The 24,590-nt window shown below is 41.8% G+C and overlaps 1 protein-coding gene across 4 annotated transcripts in view; it reads left to right on the top strand.

The window, feature by feature from the left end:
• ROR1 (receptor tyrosine kinase like orphan receptor 1) overlaps positions 1 to 24,590 on the top strand; it is a 409,096-nt gene that overhangs the window by 341,250 nt on the left and 43,256 nt on the right. For all 4 annotated transcript variants that reach the window (XM_024233924.3, XM_054554395.2, XM_054554399.2 and 1 more), the window contains one exon: positions 23,809 to 23,936. In XM_024233924.3, the coding sequence (XP_024089692.1) occupies positions 23,809 to 23,936 (128 nt within the window). The remainder of the gene's footprint in view (positions 1 to 23,808; positions 23,937 to 24,590) is intronic.

The following is a 24,590-nucleotide window of genomic DNA, read 5'->3' as shown; positions in this document are numbered from 1 at the left end:
ATAAGGAAGCTGCAAGTTAGTGTGGTTGTTAATGGTCCAGAATCTCACTGCTCTTAAGTTTCCAAGCCATTCTTATGATTTTAAACTGGAAGGCAGATCATCCCCTCATCATGACTTTCTCCCCCATGTACTCGGGAAAAATGAGGGAGAGAGAGAAGAGAACTTTGGGGTGAAAACTCACATTGGGAACAATTACAAGTGTGTCTGATTTGGTACCTTGGATGTTACAACCACTCATCAATTTTCATGTGGCTTCAAAGACCCTCATTTGAAGCTCCTAAGAGCAGCTCACTTCAGAAGAGACCCAGGTACCAATTTATTCTGGAGAGTTCTAGTGTTTCATCCGAAAGAAAGAGAGAGAGAGAGAGAGAGACAGAAAGAAAGAAAGAAAGGAAGGAAGGAAGGAAGGAAGAAAGAAAAAAGAAAGCATAAAGTTTAAAAAGATCCAAGGATTTTTCTTTTGGAATCTGACAGATCTGGGTTGGAGGCCCAACTTTAACATTTAACAATCGCCTCCCTGCCCCCATCTATAAAATGAAGATAAAAACACTCTTACTCGTGGTGATATATGTGGATTAAAAGGATAAATTTTAAAGTGCTTGGCATGACTCCTGGCATGGGAACTCAGTCCATTTTCTCCCTCTGCCCCTGAATTGTGCCTCTGCCTTTAACTCTTTCTATATGTGGGACCATGACCGGTGAACTTGGAGCCAAGATGAGACTCACCTACCAGGGGGAGAGAATAGAAAGCCCAAGCTGATGACTGAAACTGGGAAGTGTCACCACCTTGCACAATTGCTGCCCTGTTGGAGCCGCTTGAGGCCATCTCAACGTGCAACATGACTGACATGCAGTTAGGTCATTGAAATCACACCATCGGAATTCTTCAGCTTAATATGTCACTTCTTAGAAAGTTAATGCCCTTTTGATACTATCAGTATGAAATGTTGAGAAGCAAAAGCTCAAAGGCTTAATTTTAGGAGAGAGAGAGCAGTTTCTAAAGGAGTGACTGATGGGAGAGAGACTCAGTCGTTGACTATGCAAAGGTGCCCAGGGCAGATGTGAACAACAAAGCTGGCATCCTGATACAGGTAGTACTGAAAGAACCCCGGCTCCACAGCCCTGCAGCACCTTTAAAGAAAGGGTGGGGGAGACATGCTTAAGCATTTTTTTTCTGCTCCACAATAGGGCCCAGGGTACTGACAGTGCTGACAGAGCAATTGAGAAGTTGTTTAGGTTGGCATTAACAAACCTGGCACATTGCCTTTTCTGATTGACACAATTCAAACGGGTATCAACTGCCTTTCAGTGGTGAACGATGAGGGAATCATAGGGCCATCCAAGTGCATTCCTGGCAGGGACCATGAATCAGCCTTATCTTGTCCCACCTCCTCTTTACACAGGGAGGTAAGCCAAGGCTCAGCACATCATCAGATATGTGATAAATCCTCCATTAACTGGAATAGTCAGTTAACAAGACTTGTTTGCCTTTTATATTGTTATAATCCAATTTTGGTTAAGTAGAGGTAAAATAGGTAAAAATAAGATGGTTGTTTTGTTGTTGTTGTTGTTGTTTTGTTTGTTTGTTTTTGAGACGAGGTCTCACTCTGTCACCAGGCTGGATTGCAGTGGTGCGATCATGGCTCACTGCAGCATCCACCTCTTGGACTCAAGCAATCCCCCTACCTCAGCCTTCCGAGTAGCTGGGACTACAGGCACGTGCCCAGTTATGTTGGGATTTTTTCATTGAAGTGATTTTAAGTAATATGTACAGTATCACATCTGGTACCTTGCTCCACCATTTACTAACTGGGTGACCTTGGACACATTTCTTTATTTTTATTTTTATAACTTGCTCTGTTGCCCAGGATGGAGTGCCGTGGTGCAATCATAGCTCACTGCAGCCTTGAACTCCTGAGCTCAAGGGATCCTCTTGCCTCAGCCTCCCGAAGAGCTGGGGCTACAGGCACATGCCACCATGCCTGGCTAATTTTTAATTTTTAGTTTAGTTTTTTTTTTTTTTTGTAGAGACAGGTCTTGCCTTATTGCCCAGGCTGGTCTTGAACTGCTGGCTTTAAGCAGTTCTCCCACCCTAGCCTCCCAAACTGCATTTCTTAAATTCTTATATATGCCTCAGTTTACTCATCTGTATAAGAGGGTAAATAGAACTTACCTCTTATGGTTGTAATGATAAATAAATGAGATAAAGTATATATATATATATGTGTATATATATATCACTTAAAAAGAATAAGCACTCAATATATATTTATTTTATTAATACTGCTATTATCATCTGCTTTTGCTCTATCTCTATTCCTGCCTGATGCACCTGAAGGTTGAGTGGCATTGTAAACAGAGGGTGGCAGCATGAGCTTAGGCATTGTGTGGAACTGGGTGTGAACTTGGGGAAATTGCTTCATTCTCTAAACCTCAGTTTCCTCATCTATTAAATGGGAGGAGTAATACCTGCCTCTACATGATTCTTGTATGGAACAAGTAAGATCATATTTATAAAGTGCTTAATACACATCTGCCAATAAATGGTCAACATGATTATGGTTAGAATAAGGATTCTAAAAGCACTGTAAAGTGCCGGATCATGAAAGATCGTAGCTCTTCATTGATTCAGTATTTATCTCTTGAGTACTTGCTTTATGCCAGATACAGAGTTTGGCACTGGGGACACAGATTTACAATGTGTTGAAACAAATAGGGAGTTTCTTGTGAACTCTTGGTCACTAATGAGATGAGACCATCCCGTTCCACCGCACTTTCAAGTTAATCCATGCTCTTCTATAGAATCCTTACATTCCAGCTGTGGGATGGCTGTGTCTCATATCTCCTCAGATCAAAAAGCATTTCTGTGGACAGCGATATTGAACATTAAACTGGCTGCATCAAACTTGAAAGGATGGGGTGGTGATTTTGTGTCACAATATTTTTAACATTATGCCTGGCGAATGTGCACATGGTAGATATAAAGGAGGTTTCCAAAGGGGAAGCTTTACTACTTGGACTTTTAAATTGCCAGGCTGCATTCTTGGGAAAGCCACATAAAAGAATGCCCCTTTTTAAATGAGTATTACCTCAAAAAGTATAGCTCTTTTACGAAAGGAAAATGTTGTTCTGAAGCCTTGTCCTTGATGATTTTACTGATATTGTGATGGTTATTTCAACTAACATAAGAAGGAACCTATTAGATAACAAACATTCACAGATTGCCTCTGCTTGCTGGGAATTACATCCAGCAGCTCGAAGAGCTGGGTACATTGAAAGGAAAAGGGCATTTTAAATGTATAATCTACTCTTCCCTTTGGCACCAATCTGTGCAGTGAGACAACACTTGGCTGGGACTCGGGATCTGGCCCTGGCTTCCATTCTGCCATGACTTTGAGAGGAAACTCAAGTTCCGCCTTCTCCAAGAAGTTATCCCTGACCACCCCAGCCTACAGTGGATTTTCCTGCACTGAATCTGTTACACTTAGATTCCATGGTATATGATTTAACACACGGCCTCTCATATGAAATAACATATGAAATGTTATTTCAACATTTTATATCTTGTCTCTCCAGAAACATTACATGCTCCTTGAGGGAAGAAATCAAGTCTAACCTGCCTTTTGAACCCTCTGTGTAGTGCTATAAAATAAATATGTCCTCAACCAAGGCCTGATTGACTAAGAAAACCAGTGATTGGTCAATGATGTTACTTTGTCTTCTGCTAAACATTTTTGGGGCAGGGAATAGAGGGGTGTGGGAGAATGGGGGTTCAACTCAGAGGAAACAGTAAAGAGGAAAAGACGTAACAGACCTGGTATTGAGTCCCCATCTGGCCAATTAATCACCAAGTTATCAAATAAAGCCTATTTGATCTCTTCGACCTCATTTTCCTCATCTTTGAAATATCTGCCTCTTAGCATGATTTTGAGGATCAAATAGAGATAATATATGGAAAATGCTTTGTATGCAGGAGCCCACTTTGTAATGTTATTCATTGCTTCAATTTTCAATTTGGCTTGGGTTAAGAAAAAAAGTATTATTTTTTTCTCTCAAACCAATGAGTGGGGGAAGAATGATAAAAATCACATTTTCTGAAATGACTCTAGCTTATGTAAGAAGTTAGATCTGCCAGTATTTGCCTTTTTCTCAAATCACCTGCTGCATGCCACACACCTGATTTGTCTGTGGTATTCATGTAGGATTTTGTAGCTCACAAAAGCATTTTCACATGCATTATCATACAAAAACCCTGTAATACAGGCACTGTGGAAGTAAGTATTCCCATTTCATTGATGAGCAAACTGAGACTCACAGAGGCTTTAAAAATGCCCCAACATCACCCTATCAGGCTGACAGTGCCTGCCTTCCTCCAGCCTTGTCCTCTTTCCACAACACCACACTGGGTCTCCTGTACAAATATTAGGCAGCTCCCACAAGACATTCTCAGTCACAGACATGTTCACCATCTACTTCCTAGTCAAGGAGATCAGTTCACTAGCATTTTGTCCTCATACAAATAATTAAAACAGGGGCTGGGTACCTCAGCCGATGCCTGTAATCCCAACACTTTGGGAGTTCAAGGCGGGGAGATCACTTGAAGCCCAGGGATTTGAGAACAGCCTGGGCAACATGGTGAAACCTTTTCTCTACAGAAAAAAACACACAAAAATTGCTGGGTGTAGTGGTGGGCACTTATGGTCCCAGCTACCCAGGAGGCTAAGGTGGGAGGATCACCCAAGCCCAGGAGGTCAAGTTTGCAGTGAGCTGTGATTGTGCCACAGCACTCCTGCCTGGGTGACAGCATGAGATCCTGTCTCAAAATAATAATAATAATTAAAACATTCAAGCAAGATCCCATTCAGTTTATAAGTCATTAATAATTCATAATAAATGTAAACATTGTAAGCCTGGCCTTTCTGTATTTAGCAGTATAGCAAAATGGTTAAGAATTAGATGGACCTGGCCGGGCACAGGGGCTCAAGCCTGTAATCCCAGCACTTTGGGAGGCCAAGGCAGGCAGATCACGAAGTCAGGAGTTCAAGACCAGCCTGGCCAACACGGTGAAACCCCATGTCTACTAAAAATACGAAAATTAGCTGGGTATGCTGGCACATGCCTGTAATCCCAGCTACTCCAGAGGCTGAGGCAGGAGAATTGCTTGAACCGGGACTTGGGAGGCAGAGGTAGTAGTGAGCCAAGATCGCGCCACTATACTCCAGCCTGAGCTACAGAGCGAGACTCCGTCTCAAAAAAAAAAAAAAAAAAAAAAAGAATTAGATGGACCTGATCCTAACGCTCGTTCTGATGCTTAGATCAAGGGGAAAATGAGGAGGCTTTTTAGGCCTTGGTAAATCAGAGTTAACAATACCCAGTTAACAAGCCCAGTGTTGCAGTGAGAGTGAAATGAGATAATGCATATATAGCACTTACTCCTCCATGTGACTCATGGATAAAAGCTGTTGATATTTCAACTGTTCTGGGCTATGTAAATTTTAAAAGATTCATGTCTAGGTGACACGTGAAGGTCCAGCACGTGGACTGTAAATGTTGTCATGGTTTGACAGTATTAATGAAACACTTCATCGTGTGTCAGCCAGCTTCACCTTGACAGGTCATCTCTGGCTGGCGTAACCCGAGGGCCAATGTGAAAAGGACATTTCACTGAGGACATGATGGGGTTACCTTGTTTTTCTTGCTTCTTAAAGAGCCATTTCAATTAATTTTTTTCACACATATTCCTGACTCCTTGGCCTCTCAGTAGAATGCTATATGTGCATAACGGGAATTTTGGCATTTATTGTTTATCCTCTGGGGGAATGTGGTCCCCCTTTTACTGCCTTTTTTAGCCCACTCCCCCCAGTTGAATTTTTCTGAGAGGCAGTGGAAGGGAAAGTATATACCCCCATAGTTGTATTTTTTTATCCTTATTCATGATTCTCAACAGCTTTTTAAAAGTGATGGCTGGCAGCCAGATATGGTGGCTCACACCTGTAATCCCAGCACTTTGGGAGCCTGAGGCAGACAGATCACGAGGTCAGCAGTTCCAGACCGGCCTGGCCAACATGGTGAAACCCCGTCTCTACTAAAAATACGAAAATTAGCCAGGCGTGGTGGTGGGCGCCTGTAATCCCAGTTACTTGGGAGGCTGAGGCAGGAGAATCGCTTGAACCCAGGAGTTGGAGGTTGCAGTGAGCCCAGACCACGCCATTGCACTCTAGCCTAGGCAACAGAGTGAGGCTCCATCTCAAAAAAAAAACAAAAGTGATGGCTGGGGGCCTATAGTCTATAATCTAAGCTGACCTATATCCATGGCACATGTGTTAAAGATGGAACCATAGTAGGTCAGGACAGCCATGTAAGGTGTAGGTGATAATATCCTGACTTTGGAAATGAAGAAATGGATGCTTAAATGGGTAAGTAATTATTTAAGGCCACGTGGGTAAGAAAGGGGAGAGCTAGGATTTGAACTCTGGTTTATTTGATTCCAAAGCCTTTGCTCTTGGATACTGTGACTTAGAGTTTTTCAAATGCCACTTTCTTAAAAAGGATTCTTCTAGAAATAAAAGCTTTTAAGAAAAGGCAAACTTTCAATGGTGGAAATGTGTGTATTGTGGCAGTCCAGTCAGGAAATGATGTGTTATTTTTGAGAAGCAAAACCTTTTGGTGGTTCTCGACTGTTCTCCAAAGAGGCAATGTGCACTGGGCCTCCATGTAGGGAACTCCCTTTGCTGAGTCTTTAAAGGAACCTACTGGGTGATGATGATTATTATTAATAAAGCCTAATATCCAGAGAGCAGGATTCTTTCCCATGAACAGGACCATGGAAAGCCTGGAGTTGGGGGTGGCCTAGGGAGTCAACAATACAAAGGAGGTAGTAGGTTCATGGAGAGCGCTGTGCGGGGCACAGTGAGGAATTGCTATGGGGAGCCTAAAGCAGCATTGTCCAGTGGAACCACATACGTCATCTTCAGTTTTTAAGAGCTACATTTTAAAAAGTAAAAATGAATGAAAGTAATTTTAATAATCTATTTTTAACCCAAAGATCCAAAATATTTTCATTTTAACGTGTAATAAATATAAAAATATGAATGAGATATTTTACTCTTTTTTTTTCCTTTGGTACTAAGTCTTTGAAATCCAGAGTGTATTTTGCGCTTACCACACATCTCAGTTTGAGCCCACCACATTCAAATGCTCAAAAGCAGGCACGTGTGGCTAGTTGCTACCATACTACCATACTGGACCATGTAGGTCTAATGGTAACAACGGCACTGCAGCCTCCTTGACCCAGCAACACTCACTCTCCTCCACCCCACTTTATTTTCCTGCATTCACTTAACACCTGCCAGACTATATATTTCCTTTATTTGTTTATAGTCTACCTCCCAGTATTATTTAGGGTTCAGTCTAAGTTGGTGTAATAAATGGATGGATGGGTGGATGGATGGATGGAGAATGGCTTAATCAAGGTAGAAATTGATTTCCCTCTAGTCTAGAGGAGGCTCTCCATAGCTGGAAGAGTATCTCTGTTCCCAGTGTTCACATTAACATCCAGCCTCAGTCTATCTTATTCCTCTGCCAGCCTCAACCTGTAGTGTTTACCTTGTTCTGGATGGCTTCTTCAGCATTTCTCTTCATGGCCACACTCCAGTCAGGGGGATACCCTTTTTTTTTTTTTTTTTGCTCAGCCCTATCTTCTATCTTTTCTTTTTTCCCTTCCCTTCCTTCCTGTCTCCTCTCTTTCTTTCCCTGTCCCTCCCTCCTTTCCTTTCTTCCTTCCTCCCTCCCTCCCTCCTCCTCCCCTCCTTTCCTCCTTTCCTCCTTTCCTCCTTCCTTCCTTCCTCCTGTTTCTTTATTTTGGTAAGGACCTGACCCAGAGGTGGTACACCTTGATCAGAAGGTAAACACCTCCTTGATCAGAACATAGTCACATGACCATATCTAGCTGTGGTCTCCAGCTGGTGGTCAGTCAATGTAAGGAGTTCTACTATTAAAATTGGGGGAGAAGAGCAGATCTTGATGGACAACTAGAAGTCTCCACCACTGTCCCTCCCCAGGAATGTAAACTGCCATGAGGGCAGGGACTTTGGGATGTTTTGTTCAATGTAGTAGACCCAGCAGTGGTGTACCAAGGGCTGGGCAGTGGGAACATCCACCTTGGCGGGGAAGAGTATTTTAAACAACATTGTTTGAATTGCCGGTGCATAATGGTAATAAAAGTGGACTAACTTATAATTGATCTCATTATTGTTTTTAAATTATCCACAGAGTCTGCACCCAATATTGGCTGCACCAGAGCAGACTGCTCTGTTGCCCAGCCCTTGGTACACCACTGAGCCCTGGCACCTAAAATAATGGCTACTCATAGCAAGCACTCAATATCTGCAGAATGAATCAATAGATCTACCTCTGCCTCTTTTCTTGCCATTTCTTCCTGACTTCTACCCTTGGAGAGGCAGCCCTCACCAGGTAGTAGCCCTTATGGCATTTCATTATGGTTAGCTACTTCCTCCTCTTTAAACTGTGAGCTCTTTGAGCACCAGAGCCTGCACCAGCTGCCACAACCTGGCACCGACCAGGTGCTCAATTAGTGCTAGTTGAAGGAACCAGTAAAATTCGTTGAAGGCTGCTCCCCTTAGCCTCGCTTAGCTTGCATTTAGTTGACTCCAAGCAGGAATTTTCTATCTGATTCTCCTTGTTTTGTCTGAACCCGAGATGTTGAGGCTGGAAATATAGTCAAGCTCCAATTTGTGAGCTAGCTTATGAATCATGTTAAGGGATTTACACTTTATCCTGAAAACAGTAGGAGTCATCAATGCAATTTAACCAGGTGGAACTTTCATTAAAATGTAACTTAGTGATGTGAGGATGGGGAAGAAGGAACTAATTGGCCCTTTCTCTTCAGACCTCTTGACTTCAGCTTTCTGGGGACTGGCACTGTTCTTCCACCATTTCTGAGGGTATCATTGCTTTACCCTCTCAATCCAAATATTCCTCCGCGGTTCCCCATTTTGATGTTTAATCTTTGAGGCATCCACTTATGTATTCATTCATCCTTCAGCAGTCATGTACTGGAAACCCTTAGGATGCATGCTTTGTAAGGCAGGGGTTCTGCCTTGTCCACTGCTGTAGCCCCAAGAGTGGGAGGAGTGGGCTGTCAGTAGGCCACCAATAAATGTCTGTGTTCTGGCTGACCCCCATATGCTAGGATACCGGAGATGAGGAACTGGAGAAGGTGCTTAAAGAGCACATCTGTCTGGTAGAGGACACAGAGCTGTCCTTCAAGCATTTGAACGATGTTCTCATTTCCCTGGAGTCTTCTCCTCTCCAGGCTCACGTCTCTAGCTCCTTCAATGATTCCTCTTGTGACATCATTTTAGTTCTCTTCCCCAACCTAGTCTCTTTGCTTTTAAAGAACGATCACTGATGTATAGCCCTGATGACATCTGGTGTCCACAGTGGTGCCTGATGCTCCAGGTGAAGTTGAAGTTTGACCAGTAAGAGGGAAGAAAGAATAGCTCCTCCCTCATTTCAGAGAATACATCCTAGTCACAAGTGCCCCTAATGTCACTCAGGTTTTTGATAGCTACATTCCCTCACTGATCCAGTAGAAAACACTACCAACTAATGCACCATCTTGCTTTACAACGGCAAGCCTCCCCTTCCTCAGTATCTCTCCTCACATGGTCTCCCATCCAGATTTCCTTTAAGCCTGCCACTCTGGAAGGGACACAAGAGATCATTTAAATAAAACACTTTGTAGAAGTGGTTAATAGGCTACCTCTATGTCTCTGCAAATATTCCAAGCATTGTTTGGTGAGTAGAATCAAAGACCAAAACAATGTTTGATCCTCATGGAGGGACACTATGTCTTGTTATACTATTGTAAGTTCCCTCGGTTTTATTCATTTTGGCATTCAATGGGTTTGTCTTTGACATGTTGGATTTCAGGACATCATTATTCTTGGAATTTAGAAAAGAACACTGTACCTGGCACGACATGAAGCCAACTTAGAAAACCCAAATTTGAGTCCCATTTATGCCACTTAACTAGCTGTGTGATCTTGGGAAAGTTGGTTAATCTCATAAAACTTCAGTGTTTTCATCTAATAAAGAATACTAATATAAACATAGAATGGACAGAAAAAGTGCTAAAAATGTACAAACAGTTCATGTAATAACTAGTACAAAAGTTTTACATACGTGAACATATGAAAAAGATGTTTAACTTTACTAGGATAAAAAAACGAGGTATGATCTTAAAAAGTGATTTTACCCAGCAGGTACTTTAACAGGCACTTGTAGGCATTGAGTGCAGAAAAATAGATACTCTTCCCCATTGATAGTAGAAATATAAGTCATAACAATTTTCTTAAAAGATATTTATAAATACATGTAAAAACCCTGAAAATGTGCATACTTTTTACCTCAAAATAATTCCATTTATTGTTTTGAGCCTAGAAAAATAATCATAGCAGTATATAAGGATCTATCTACAAGGATGTTTATCTCAACATTTTTATAAATAATGATAAGTTGAATATAATAGTAACTATGTAATTGTGGTCACTAAAAGTAATATTTTAGAAGAATACTTCATAATGTGGAAAATACATATTACATTAAAAAGAAGAAACTATGTCTTGCATAATTCCAATTTGCAAAAATAATTTGTGTGTTTATATGTATGCGTACAGAATATATGCTACATATTAACCTTAATTATCTGTGGTTTGTGGATGTAGATGATTTTAATTCCCTTCTTTGTGCTTCTATTCTTCAAAATTGCCACAACAAGTATTATTTTTAAAAGAGTGGAATGAGAATGCCCTGGGGTATCTTATAAGAATGTGATGAAAGTCTAAATTTAAATTATAAAATACATCATGCACATTTATTGTATTATTGTTAGATATTAGACTGATCTCAAGCTTTGCCTTTCTTTTTCTCCCTTCTTCCCTTTCTCCTTCCCTCTCTGTCTCCATCTGCCCCTTTTTCTTTTCTTCACTGTCTGTTCTCTCCTTTCCTTCTAGGCCCGGTTTTTTCCTGCTCCTTCCATGGGGAGCATTGCTCAGCTGCCCCTAGGATTCAGATCAAATAGTTTGCTGACCCTGGTCTGAAGCTCAGTTGACGAAACTGAGCAAGAAGTGCACAAGTTTCTTGCATTTCCTTCCAGACCTCTAGTAGCCCTGACACACATCCCGGACTAATCAAGACTATGTGAAACGTACGTCCATCAGTTCAGAGTTGAGCTCTTGTCATATAGGAGCAAATACCAACTTCTCAAAAACTGCCAGGGGTGGGAGGGTGTTCTTTCCTTCTGCATCCAGAAGTGCTGGACACTTCTGCCTTCCAACACTACTCGAAAGTAGCTTTGTCAAACAAAGCATGAACACTAGGAGTTTCTGACATTTTCATAACTATGAGCATATGATTTGCAGTTCATATTGAATAACGATGTAAGAAATCTGCCAAGAAAGCTCCAAATACTATTTCCAGCACTGGTTCATAACCAGTTACAGCTGCCTCACCACAGAATGTGAGCACAATAGACTACCATGTTCCATGATCTCTTGCTTGCAGAGTTTGTATTGAGTTACTAGGAGTCATTCTAATGGGGGAAGTCACTCTTCTGGAAAGCATGTAAGATGAATCAAGCAAAGGGTTTAATGTTCTAATGAAAAAATTTGTCAATATTTAAATCAAACGTGTGAACACTAAACGTTTTTACATATGTTTGCTGTAGAGGTTTCAAGGCGGGCTTTGGCTTTCCAGACTCAAATAAAGTAGATAGATGCACTGTTAAACTTTCGAACAATGACAAAGAAAAACATGGGGTAATTGCTTCACTCAAAGCCTGCCAGGAGATTAATTGCCTAAGAGATGTATTTTGTGCAGTATCCAAAAACTGCAGAATCTACAGGAGTGCCCTGCTTTCACTAGGAGAAAACATATGTCACCTCTCACCAAAGATGTTTATGTCTTTTCACAAACCTGTCTTTTTTCAGCCTAAAAACATTCCAACTGGAAATGACTACAAAGCTGGGAGTTGATAGGTTAGGGGTGTTTAGTAAAGCTTCAAATACTCTCATGGAGTCAGATACTATTCCATACTACGAGCCCCACATAACAGCAACCTGGGCCCAGGGATTGTGAAGCCTTTTCGTTTCTGGTTAATCAGTGGGAGAGGTGGGGAGCCATGAGCCTGCCTTTGACCCACCAGCTCCGAAACTAAAAGACTAAAGTTGGCAGGGCTTATGGGGAGCTCGCCTAGTGCACTTAAGAAATAGGGATGGAACTTGCCTTGTTCCACCTTTGGGATTGTATTCAAATGAGGGCTTGCTAAAGGCTGATGGTGTTGGAATCTGGAGGAGGTCTGTGTAGCCATAGCAGAGAAACATAGAGTGCACTTTTATAAACATTTATTTGGTGCCTTCTACAAACCAAGTTATATGTACTAGACTCTGCTGGGAGTGAGACTGGGGCTGCATTACTACTACATGGAAAAGTAAGAACAGTTGCTGTATTTCCGGAACATACTGCCTGGTAGAGGAACAGACTTCTCAACAAATAATAATTATACAGTGAAGGATGCTGGAGAGCACATATTTTCTCATGAACTAATCTGAAAGTTTCAGGAAAGCATCTTAAAGGAGATGAGACTGAACCGAAACTGGAAGGATGAGGGAGAGAGAGCCAGATGAAGAAAGATGAGAATGGATTTCCTGGAAGGGAAATAGCCAAGGCACAAACATCAGTGCCAGTGTGATATGTTCAGAAACTATAAGCTGTTCCTTAATACCAGGACCTGAGGACCAAGAGGGGCAATGCAGGAGACTGGGCTGAAGATGTCCGTGGGGCAGTTATATCGGGACCTTGTGATTGCTGTTAATGGTCTAAGACCTTTGCCAGTGGACTTTATACAGTAGAGAGTCACTGAACATTTGTAAGAAAGAGATAATGCGGTCTACCTATTAGCTCATCATTCTATGGCAACAGGAAAGATCAATTTACAGGCCAAGAATAGAGGTAGGGAGACCAGTTAGGGGACTCCTGCAGCCATCTTGGTGGGATATATTGAAAGCTTACACTAGAGTAACCATAAAAGGTTAGAATTGGAAAGAACATATTATACAGTTCAACTTCCATATTATACAAATGGAGTAAGTGAGGACAAAGACGGTAAGTGACCTATCCAAGGTTGTATGGAAATAACCTTGTTGGCAGCCAAAGTGGGACAAAGACCCTGGTCTTCTCATTTCCAGTCCAGTGACTTTTCCACTCAGCAATGCCAAGTTCGGTCCCAGCATCATGCTTCAGTTAGGGAATGCCCTAGAGAAACTTGAAATGTACTTGGCTAGCATTTTTCCTGGCCATATCTAGGAAGTGAGAACAGTCCTTGTTGGATGGAGGGACCCTGAATCCAGCCAGGCTGCCTGGGAGGGATCTTTTCTGTTCATTGTCTTTCTGGCTTTAGGTGCCTCCCACATCTTCCACCCTCTTCTTCTCCTCTAAAAATCCTTCTTCAGCCATTGCTTACAAATTCTCTCCCTTCTACTGAGTCTAGGCAGTGTAGAACAAAACCTAGCACCTTTTTTCAAGTTTGTTTCCTCAGTATTTTAACCTAACTATTGTATCATTGTTAAGCACTTGGGCAATTTTGAGGATGAATAATCCAATAAAATCGAACTGTTTCCATCTAAACTCCTTCCACACTTTACATGGCAGTGTTATTTGTGCAAATACTCTTTTGTGTTGTCTCTTTTTCACTGAATCATATATGTACACATTTCAAAGCTCTTGGCTTTATTATATATTTCTTATAATGGACACTGCAAGAAATTTGGAGCAAGACCTAAGGTTTTGGGAAAGAGACTTAATCTCTGGACCTAATTCCTCAACTATAAAATGGAGATAATGCTACCTACCTTGAGGGGTTCCTGGTACAAGGTAGGTGTATAGTAAGCTTTCATCTCTCTCTCTCTGTCTCTCTCTCTCTCTCCTCCTTCTCTCTTTCTCTTTCCTCTGTGTGTGTCTGTCTCTTTCTCTGTCTCCTCTCTCTCTTTTGGTTGCTTCTGGTTTGGGGCAATGTAGTATTTTCATAAACATGTATGATCACAAATTATATCCATGCTGAAAGTCAAAGGTAATTTTTTTGATGTCTACCTCGAGGCCTAGAATACTGTTGAGCATAGAATAAAATCTCAATAGGGCATAATGGTAGGAAGAAGAAATGAAGAGGAGAAAAAGAAGAAACCGTCTTAACTTGAAAACCAAATTAGCTGAGATGCTCGTGAGCTTGCAGTCTCATACAGGCATTCTAATAACAAGCATTCACTTACTGTGGACCCAAGAATGGCCCGATGGCTTGTGAAGAACATCAGCCTCAGCAATCACGCAGATTTCCATCTTAGATGGTGTTTTGCAGCCTTTGGAGGATGGACTGGAAGAGTGGAAGGTTGGAGGTAGGGCTCTCAGTGAGGGGCAGCTGAGAGCCATGACCTGAGGTGTGAGGGAAGAAAGTGGTCAAATTCAAGAATTCCTTTGGAAGCAAATTTAGTTTTCAAGGTTGCTACTCTTAGAAGCTGCCCCTCTTCCTCTTCTCATTATTTCTTCCATTTAGCAAAACTAAATGCATGGGGAGGCCAGGTACGGTGGCTCATGCCTGTAATTTCAGCACTTAGGGAGGTCAAGGTGGGAGTTCAAGACCAGCCTGGGCAACATAGCAAGACCCTGTCTCTACAAAAAAAAAAAAAGTGAAAAAACTAGCCAAGCATGGTGGCACAAGCCTGTAGTTCCAGCTACTCAGGAGGCTGAGGCAGGAGGATCACTTAAGCCTGGAAGTTTGAGGCTGCAGTGAGCTCTGGTCTCACCACCACACTCCAGCCTAGGTGACACAGTGAGATCCTGTCTCAAAAAATAAAGAAAAATGCATGGAGAGGTTGGGTGGCTGGGGTGGGGAAGTAGAGAGATTGACTACACATACCAGATTGCTGGAGGATCCCTCTTTGCTGCCACCACACAGAAATTAAAATAAAAAGTGGGAGAGGTTTAATTCACTTATTAAGCATTTATTTATTAAGTATCAACAACTTGATACTTAATAGGCACTATTCTGGCCATTAGGGACATAGTAGTGACCAAAACAAAGTTCCTATTCCCATGAAGTTTGTTTATAAACAATAAACAATTGAATATATCAATAGAGAGTATGCCTGATGAGACTAAATATTAACACAATAGGTAATAATCAAGTAAGGGTCGGGGGGAAGTGGCAGGGCAAGAGGTCAGAGAGGCGAGGTGAGGCGGGAGAAGATGATGTAAGGATATTGTAAAGATGCCAGTTTTACTTAGCATGGCAAGGGACGCCTTTAGGAGGATTGAAACAGAGAAGGAACAGGACAAATCTGTGCATTACAAATTAATCACTATTTTAATGTGAATTGCTGCTTCTGCAATTATAAAAATGTGTAAGATTCTACCTGTGACGTGGGCATCTCTGTATGGCCTTTGGAGTTGAGGGTACAGAGAGGCATTAAACTCACCATTGCTTTTTACGGAGGCCAGTAGTCTTTTGTAACCACCATCAGCAGAAGGAATGGGAAACAAAGCTGAGATGAGACAGAAAAGCAAGAATTGGGGATTGGGTTTCACCCCACTTCTGAGTAGTAAGATGAAACTAAAACCCTCCTAAGATGTCCCTAAATTCCATTTACCACTCTTTCCACAAACCTTCTCTTTTTTCAATCCATGGCCAAAGGCATAAAAGGAAAGAAAAAAAAAAAAATCAAAGCAATTCCAGTAACATTTGTGGTAGAAAATCTGCCTAGATTGGTATGTGTGAATTTCATATTATTCTAAAGTCCCATTATTCTTAATAGGCAATTTTAGGGGGTGGTTTGAAAGCCTGATATTTGGAGAACTGCCAAAGCACATCCAAGGGGTCTCTAATAAGAACTCGGGGGCCCTGAACTCGGGGACTCCAAGTGTCACCTATGCATTTCCAGCTTCAGCCTAACCTTGGGGGCAAAGCAGGCCCTTAACAGAGGAAAAGTAAAAACATCCAAAGCATTCTTAGAAGGTGCAAGACCGCCCTACCATGAAAACCTCAGTAAATTGAAGACAGTAAAAAATCACTCAATTCTTTTGATTAGCAATCTTCTGTATTCTTGCAAATACTGTACTAGTGCAGTCCTATCATTTCAAATGTGTGTTTAAATAGGAATAAAATATATTACACACATAATTTTCCTTCAAATTACGTGTGTGAGATACAAGCCTGGGTAATTCTGCTCCTGTTCCAAGTGAAATGCAAACCCTTGTGTTTCCAAACATCACTATGAAGCAAAACCAATACCTTCCCTTTTCTGAGTTGGACACAAGTAACTCTTACGTGCTGCTCTGGAAATTATGACAGAACATTATTCATCTGTTTGTTTTAATAGCCAAGGGAAAAAAACTTCAAAATTTTGATTTAATTTTTTAAAGAAAAAAGGTGGTATGAAACAGGTCGAGGGACTCTTTAGCTAAGCGAATAAATGTTAACCAAATTGTCACTGACCAGATGTGGGAACCAGCATGTGATATTCGACACAGTCACCTCAAAATTGCTTATGCTTACAAAGGCATTCCAATAAAAGAAAAAGGGATGTAAGGGTTAGCTGAATTCTCAACCCTATAGATTTAAGGCTTCTCTGTGAGTCGTTGGCCCTCTGGGTTGACATGCCTTGATTGGCTCCCTTTGAAAACTGACCTTAAAGGTCAAGTATGTTAACACGTACTTTTTGATGCCCACTTTCAGACCGGTCTTTAGAAAGCAGAGTTTGTGAGATAACTTCAGGATCACATATTTAACCTGTAATCTCTTGACCACAGCCAGCCTGAGGCGAAGTCTGCTTTTGGTGCTCCCGACAGCTCCCCTTCCTGGATGCTCACCCTCCCCAGCCATCCCTTTCCTTGTCTCTGCCTATACCTGTCCAGAGATGCTCCCTCTCCCAGGGCCATCATTTCAAGGTGTGTGCAGCCAGAGCTGATAAGATTTAAATGATGCCCCCTCCTCCTGGTTAGCAGTTGATTAAGGTTGCTTCCAGGCTTGAAGTCTCCTCCGGAAGAGGAAGGAGATAGGTTGGAATAGAAGGTAACTTTTCAGACCACCTCCAATTATAATCTGTTCTTTAAGTTTCTATGTCTCTGATCTTCTGTCTACATTGGAATAATTCTGCGTCTTTTACTTGGATCCTTAATTTTATAATATAGCCCCATTTTTATTAAAAGCCAAGGCTAATTTTACCTTAAGAGATCTGTTTGCCCCTCCCAAGGGAGAAGAACCCTGCCTCTGAAGTGGGAAGCTTCACACTCGCTTGAGGTTACTAGAGCCATTATGTGGCCATGCTTTTAACCAGATCTGCTAATAGGTGGCCTGATTCACAAGTTTTAAAAAGGGATATTTTCCATTTATTCATGGCCGTGATGGTCTTTTGGGAAAGCATTAGTAAGTTGTGTTTGCTTGAGTAAAGAGAAATTACTATCCACATGACAGAAAATAACTCCCACTTTAATAAACTGCTCACTGAGCAAACCTGTGGACCCTCTATCTCTTTGAGCTGTGTGATGACTTTCCTTCAAGGGTTTTAGGGGCAGCCATCTTGATGTGATTTCCTCTCCATGGCTCAAAACAGGGTGTATGAAAGGGGCTGGGGGGATAAATTCAGAAGTCAGAGGTGTTGGGCTATTTAATTCACTGCACTCTGTCCCTATGAGGCTGCCATGCTGTGGGATTGCCGAGTCACTGTCCCTGGCATTCCATTTGAAGAGCCATGAGAATCAAAACAAAAGAACCTGCTGATACTGAGTAAACTGCTCATGCTTATATCAGATTAGTCTGCTTGGAAATGACTTACAAAGCTACCCCCACGACCTCCCCCACCTCAAGGCTTGAATTTGCAACCACTGGCCCTCTCCCAAGGTCCCTCTACCTTGGCCCTTGTGTAAATGATATTTTTTTTTAATTAAGGTGGAATTCACATAACATAGAGTTCACCATTTTATTTTATTATTTATTTTATTCTCGTTATGTTTTAAAGAGATGGTCTTGCTCTGTCACCCAGGCTGGAGTGCAGTGGTGTGATCATGGCTAACTGCAGCCTCAAACTCCTGGACTCAAGCAATCCTCCTGCCTCAGCCCCCTGAATAGATAGGACTACATGTGTGTGCCACCATGCCCTGCTAATTTTTTTATTTTTATTTTTGTAGAGACAGAGTCTCACTATGTTGTCCGGGCTGGTCTTGAACTCCAGGCCTCAAGTGATCCTCCCACCTTGATCTCCTAAAGTGTGCGGATTATAGGCATGAGCCACTGCACCCAGCCAGAATTAACCATATTAAAATGAATAAGTCAACAGTAGTTAGTATATTCATAATGTTGTATAACCACCACATCTGTCTAGTTCCAAAACATTTTCATCATCCCAAAATAAAATTCCATGCCCGCTAAGCAGTTACTTCTTATTCCTCCCTGTCCCCAGCCCCTAGCAACCACCAATCTGCTTTTCTCTAAAGACTTACCTATTTTAAATATTTCATATAAATGGTATCATACAATATGTGCCCTTTTTGTTCAGCTTATTTCACTTAGCATGTTTTTGAGGCTTTCCCACATCATAACCTGTTTCAGTACCTCATTCATTTTTCGTGACTGAATAATATAGTCTATTGTAGGTATCTACCACCTTTTGTCTATCCATTCATCTGTTGATAAACACCTGAGTTGTTCCCACATTTGGACTATTGTGAATAGTGCTGCTCTGCACATTTGTGTACAAGTGTGTGTTTGAGTACCTGTTTTCAATTCTTTGGTTTAAGTGAGATTTTACAGTCAGGAAAGTCCCTCTGCATCCATTCTCTTCTCATTAAGAAGAGGTAGGAGGCCGGGCACGGTGGCTCACGCCTGTAATCCTAGCACTTTGGGAAGCCGAGGCAGGTGGATCATCTGAGGTCAGGAGTTCAAGACCAGCCTGGCCAACATGGTGAAACAGTGTCTCTGCTAAAAATACAAAAATTAGCCAGGCATGGTGGCACATGCCTCTAATCCCTCTACTCAGGAGGCTGAGGAAGGAGAATCACTTGAACCCAGGAGGTGGAGGTTTCAGTGAGCTGAGATCGCACCACTGCACTCCAGCCTGCGCAATGGGAGCGAGACTCCATCTCAAAAAAAAAAAAAAAAGGAGAGATAGGCATTTTAACTGAAATTATCCCCAAAAAGAATATTTGAGGGCCAAGTTTGTCAGTACCGATCAGTTCAGCTATGTCTGCCCATGCACTGTATATTCTGATGAGGAAGAAAATGGCTTCCAATTTAGAGGATACTCCTGGTATGGAGAAGGGTCCACGTTGGTGGGCTACCCTGGGACAGTCTCCTCATCTCTTCTAGTTCTATTGGCCGGTCAGTGGTAAGGTGGGCGCTAAACAGATAAAATAGTATATGAAACTGGAAATCTGTGGAATGGTTTGATGAAAGTACTGGGAATGGGTGGGGTTAGTGAGTGACTAACTTTCCAGGGAAGGTGGGGCATTTGGATCTGAAAGATGAGAACATTCATAAGGTGAACGAGGGGGTGGAGTGCATGCCAGCCCTCAGGATGAGCATGGGTCAAGCCATGTCAGCATTGAAGTGCATCCTGTGGTTTGAGACTAGCAAGATCATCCACATGACTAGTATCATCAGGCTCGTAGGCTTGTCTGGCAGGGAAGGAAGCTGGAAAAACTGGCAAGAACTAGATTATGAAGTCTCTGCAGAACAGCATTTCCTTTCCTTGCTCTGCAGTGGTTCCTAGATGGGCACTCCTTTTGCTGCCGCACTGTTCCATGATCCCTCTTAGCACTCTTCAAGTATCCTTCATAAGCTCCTTGCCCTGGAGAAGGAGGAGACCCTGGAGGTGGATTACAGACCACATTTGCGTTTCCCAATCCCATGGCAGAGAATATGGCAGGTTGTAGAGGCTGGCAACATGGTAACTCAATTACTTTTATGAGAAACATGAGTTCCCATCACAAAGCACCCCTGCACCTTGACATCATGGTGAGGCAGCGGCACACGCTGGTGCCAGCCACTGTGATGAATGGCCAAATTCCATTTGCCCTTTCACAATGCACTTTTCTTCTCCATTGAATGCAGCCTCGGGCACGCTCATTGCAAGTGCCCTTGCACTTTTGCTGCCTTGCCACTTGCTTCATGTTTTTAATTTGCTGAGCATGGAGTGAGGCAGGAAGACATCAATGATGAAAGAAGTGTGAGCTGGAAAAAAGCATGAAGCTGATTAATGCTGGGAGGAGTATTTGTTCCCCTCCAGCCAAAGCCAGTGGTGAAAAATGGAAAAGAAAGAAATGTGATTTTGACTTCATGTTTAAAAGAAAACCTTTTACCACCCAGCATACACCAAAGCTTCTCCATAGCAGAAAGCCCCTGTAAGCACTGCAAAAACTCCATCGCCAAACCACTTGGAAAGAAGCTATAGAGTGTGGTTAGAAACACTATTTAGGGCAAATCTAGCTCTTCTACTTGCTGCGTAACTTTGGATAAGTTCTCTATGCTTTCTGAGTCTCACTTTTCCCATCTGTAAAATGGGAATAATTACATCTTTACCTTTTTTATAAGATTGTTGTTGGGATTAAATGACTTAATATCTTTTATAAGTATATAAAACTTAGCAGTATCTGGTACAGAATCAAGACTCATTATAAGGTCTCTTTCTCAAGTAGGCTGATTTAACTAAGAGTAGTATTGAAACGCAGAACATAGTTACAGACCTAACAACATGGGATAGTGGCCTCATCTTGAGTTTCAGTTTAAATCCTAGCTCCACCAGACTGGCTTTGTGAATTTGAACAAGTTACTTAACTTCTCTGAATTTGTTTCTCCCTCGTAAAATAAGGATAATAGCTCATCAGGGGCTGCTTCGAAGAAAGCACCTAACACAGTACCCAGCCCAGAGCAGCAGACACTTAATAGACGTTTGGTTTTTTTCAGTGTTGTGGTTCTCAACGACATTCAAATCACCGGATAGGTTTCTTTAAGCATAGATACCTAAGCCTCATCCCCAAAGACTATGATTTAATAGGTCTAAGGTGGGGCCTGGGCATTCGTATTTCCTAAAGCTTCTCAAGGAGATTCTTTCATTCTTGTTTTTTTTTTTTTTTTTTTTTTGAGATGGAGTCTCACTCTGTCACCCAGGCTGGAGTGAAGTGGCATGATCTTGGCTCACTGCAACTTGAACCTCCTGGGTTCAAGTGATTCTCCCACCTCAGCCCCTGACCAGCTGGGATTACAGGCACCAGCCACCACACCCAACTAATTTTTGTATTTTTAGTAGAGATGGGTTTTCACCATGTTGAGTAGGCTGGTCTTGAACTCCTGACCTCAGATGATCCACCCGCCTCGGCCTCCCAAAGTGCTGCCAAGGCAATTCTCATAAGGAGCCGAGACAGAACCACTCCCCAGCAGATAACAGTACATACTGGTTTGGGGGATTTTTGTGTTCTTTTTAAAAAATCTGTCTCCCAGGAGACTGAACAGGATAGTAGGAATTCTGGGAATAGTCAAAAATTTAATACACCTGCAGTTCTAAGCCCTTGATAAGAAATGTGCAGCCAAGGAATTGCATTCCATTTTATTCTGAAAAAAAGTATTCAAAGAGTCTTTTTAAGAGTCTTGAACTGGAAAGGTGGTAAGAAGTTTAGCCTAAGCCTCACACATAAAATATGGGAACTCCCAGTAGGTTGGGGATTTATATCTGGGGGTAATTCCAGGGTTTTGTCCTCCCAAGAGATATAAATTGAAGCCTTGAGAGTTTAATGTGGAGGAGAAAGAAGTGTTCTCATAATGACACCTTAAAAATCCAGGGCTCTGCTAATGCCTAGGGATAGAAAAGCATCATCTGTAATAGCAGAGGGGTGGCATGGGGGTGTATTCTGGTCTCTGTACTTAGGTTTCCAAGATCCAAGTGTAGGTCATCAAGAACCTTCTTTCTCCCCATAGGTTTATGGTATTAGTTACCCAATAAAAATTGGGTTAATTTTACAACCCAAGTAAAATTTAAGCCAAAAAGTCTTCAGCATTACTCTAGGATTTATGAAAGTAAACATGTGGAGTGCTTGCAGGATTGTGCAACAGTAAAATTTCAATGTCTTTATGTCAGGTATATGATATATTAATTTGTATGTGTATTTAAAGGTTAAGTTTTTAAGAGCTTTGCAATACAAACTATTTTCAGGACTAAACTGAAGATACTTCCCCCACCTTCACCTTTAAAATGATTATTTTAATGAATGGGAGTAGAGAGAAGCAGAAAATTAGTGTCCTATCAGGTGATTTTTTCCACTTGGTTTGCTGCTATACTTTGACTTTCTAGACTCCTACACTAGACCTTCAAGCCGGGAAGTGCAGCACCATAGCACTAACCGCAGTCTCTCTTACGATGTGGGAGCTTAGTAAATAACTGTCTTTTAAATAAATGTCCTCTTTGGTCATTGTAAATACTTTAAGAATAGCCATATATTATCTCTACAATTTAAAAAAGCTTTTACATTATCTGATGGGCTCGTCATGACTTTCCCTTGTAGGGCAGAGAAGTCAGTTACTGTGTCCAACTTGTAGATGAGAAAATTGTGGCTCAGAGGGCTCAGACAGCTTGCCTAAGGGTGCCCAAATGTTAAACTCAGGAAGAGAATTTTGTTCTCCTGACTTTGCTCTGAGGGATTTTTACTTAAAAGAAACCAAAGGGGAAAAATGGTTTGTTTGTGTTTTTTTTTTTTTTTTTGAGATGATATATTGAGGAGGAGCATCCAGGGTTGAAGTCAACTTATACATGTGGCAGGCAGACTTTGGTTTGGCTATGGTCTGCCTTTGAGAAACAGCTGGATGTTCTGCACTCGAGGGCTCTTGTGCTCATTGTAGGCCCTTGTGGGAGATGGTAGCCTCTGCCCTTTCAGGTTGAGCCTGCCATCTTGGGTCTTCATCTCCAGCCTTAGATCTCCAGTCCTTTTACCTGGCACATGAATCATGTCATTTCTGGTGTCCCTCTGTCTTCAGGATGAAATCTGCTACCCCTCCTTATTAAAAAAGTATTATAATTTTGAGGCCCCCAAATTTTAATAAGACTATTTTTTAAAATCGTAGAGAAGCATGAAAGCAAAATTTCCATGGACATTTTCTCTAGATTTCCTTGGATTTAGTGACTCAATTCAAATTCTCCAGACCATGGTTTGCCCTGGTCCTCTTTGGGCAGGGTACAGATAATGGAGGTTCAGCAGTGAAGAGCCACCTAACTGGGCTGCCCTCGGGTTTCTTTCCAGCTGCACCCAGCTTCTCACCCCATGGATCCCCCTAATTGACACGTCATTTGGAGTGGATCTGGTCGCCCACGCCATTGTAGCAAATGAAGCAGAAATAATCTGTGCTTAAAAAACAAAAAACTGTAGAACATGTGCCCAGATTTCCAACTCATTTCCTCTTTACTCCTATAACTACATCATCTTCCAGCCCACCACCAGCTGCGAAAATAAAAGCATTTTCTCCCATATTTAAGGATGATTTTGTGCTTCAGGATGACTTTCTGGGGGTGTAGGAAACTTGACCAATGTGACCAACAGATGTTTTAAGAACTGAGCAAAAGCCCAATTCCTTAGCCCAGTCTTTTGTATATTGTGCCCAACTATGCCCCCTAGTGACTATTTAGGGTATCGCGCAGTCAGAGCTTGTGCCTTGTATGTAAGTGGTGCATCAGCTAATGTGTCTATGCTTTCTTTCAGAGATGAGTATGAAGAAGATGGATTCTGTCAGCCATACAGAGGGATTGCATGTGCAAGATTTATTGGCAACCGCACCGTCTATATGGAGTCTTTGCACATGCAAGGGGAAATAGAAAATCAGATCACAGGTAGGTAGCACCAATGAAATTATATTTGTCCCTTGAATAACTATTTTTCTCACCAAAAGTTTTATTGAGCTCCTCTCTTGACAAAGGATTAAGCTCAGCATGGAGGTTGGGAGCAGGACCATAAAAAAGCAAGAGACATGATCTCTGTGCTCTGGAATTTACATTAAAGTAATTTATTGAAGGTTGCCCTTAGAGGAAAAGGAAGCTTTGCGAAATCTCACATTCATTCAAACACTCAATAAATATTATTAAGTGCTTTCAGCATACCAGGAACTGAACCTGAATGGGAGAGATGATGGTGTGTAAATAAGCCAGGTACGTCTCTGCCCTCACAGAGCTTACTGTTTAGAAGCAACATGATGTCAACTGAGAGGGGATGAATTTAGAGTTTAGAATTCTGGACACTCATCCCAGAACTATTATGACAGTGAACTTTGGGGAAATGGCTTACTTTCCCGAAAAGTCCCCTTCTTCATCTGTGAAATGAGTGATGAAGCAAGATGACCATTGGTCTCTTCTTGCTCTAGCTTTCAACATTTCACTCTTCATTTTTCTTAATTGAAAGTATCCTTTTGATAGAAATCTAGTAGCGAAGCACTTGCTAGCACACATGAGTTAAAGTAGCCTAGGCTACCTCGTAGGATTTTGCATGCA

The sequence above is a fragment of the Pongo abelii genome, chromosome 1, assembly GCF_028885655.2.
Source record: "Pongo abelii isolate AG06213 chromosome 1, NHGRI_mPonAbe1-v2.0_pri, whole genome shotgun sequence".
NCBI classification, from domain to species: domain Eukaryota; kingdom Metazoa; phylum Chordata; class Mammalia; order Primates; family Hominidae; genus Pongo; species Pongo abelii.
The sequence above is the reverse complement of the archived record's forward strand: the minus strand, read 5'-3'. Positions and strand labels throughout refer to the sequence as shown.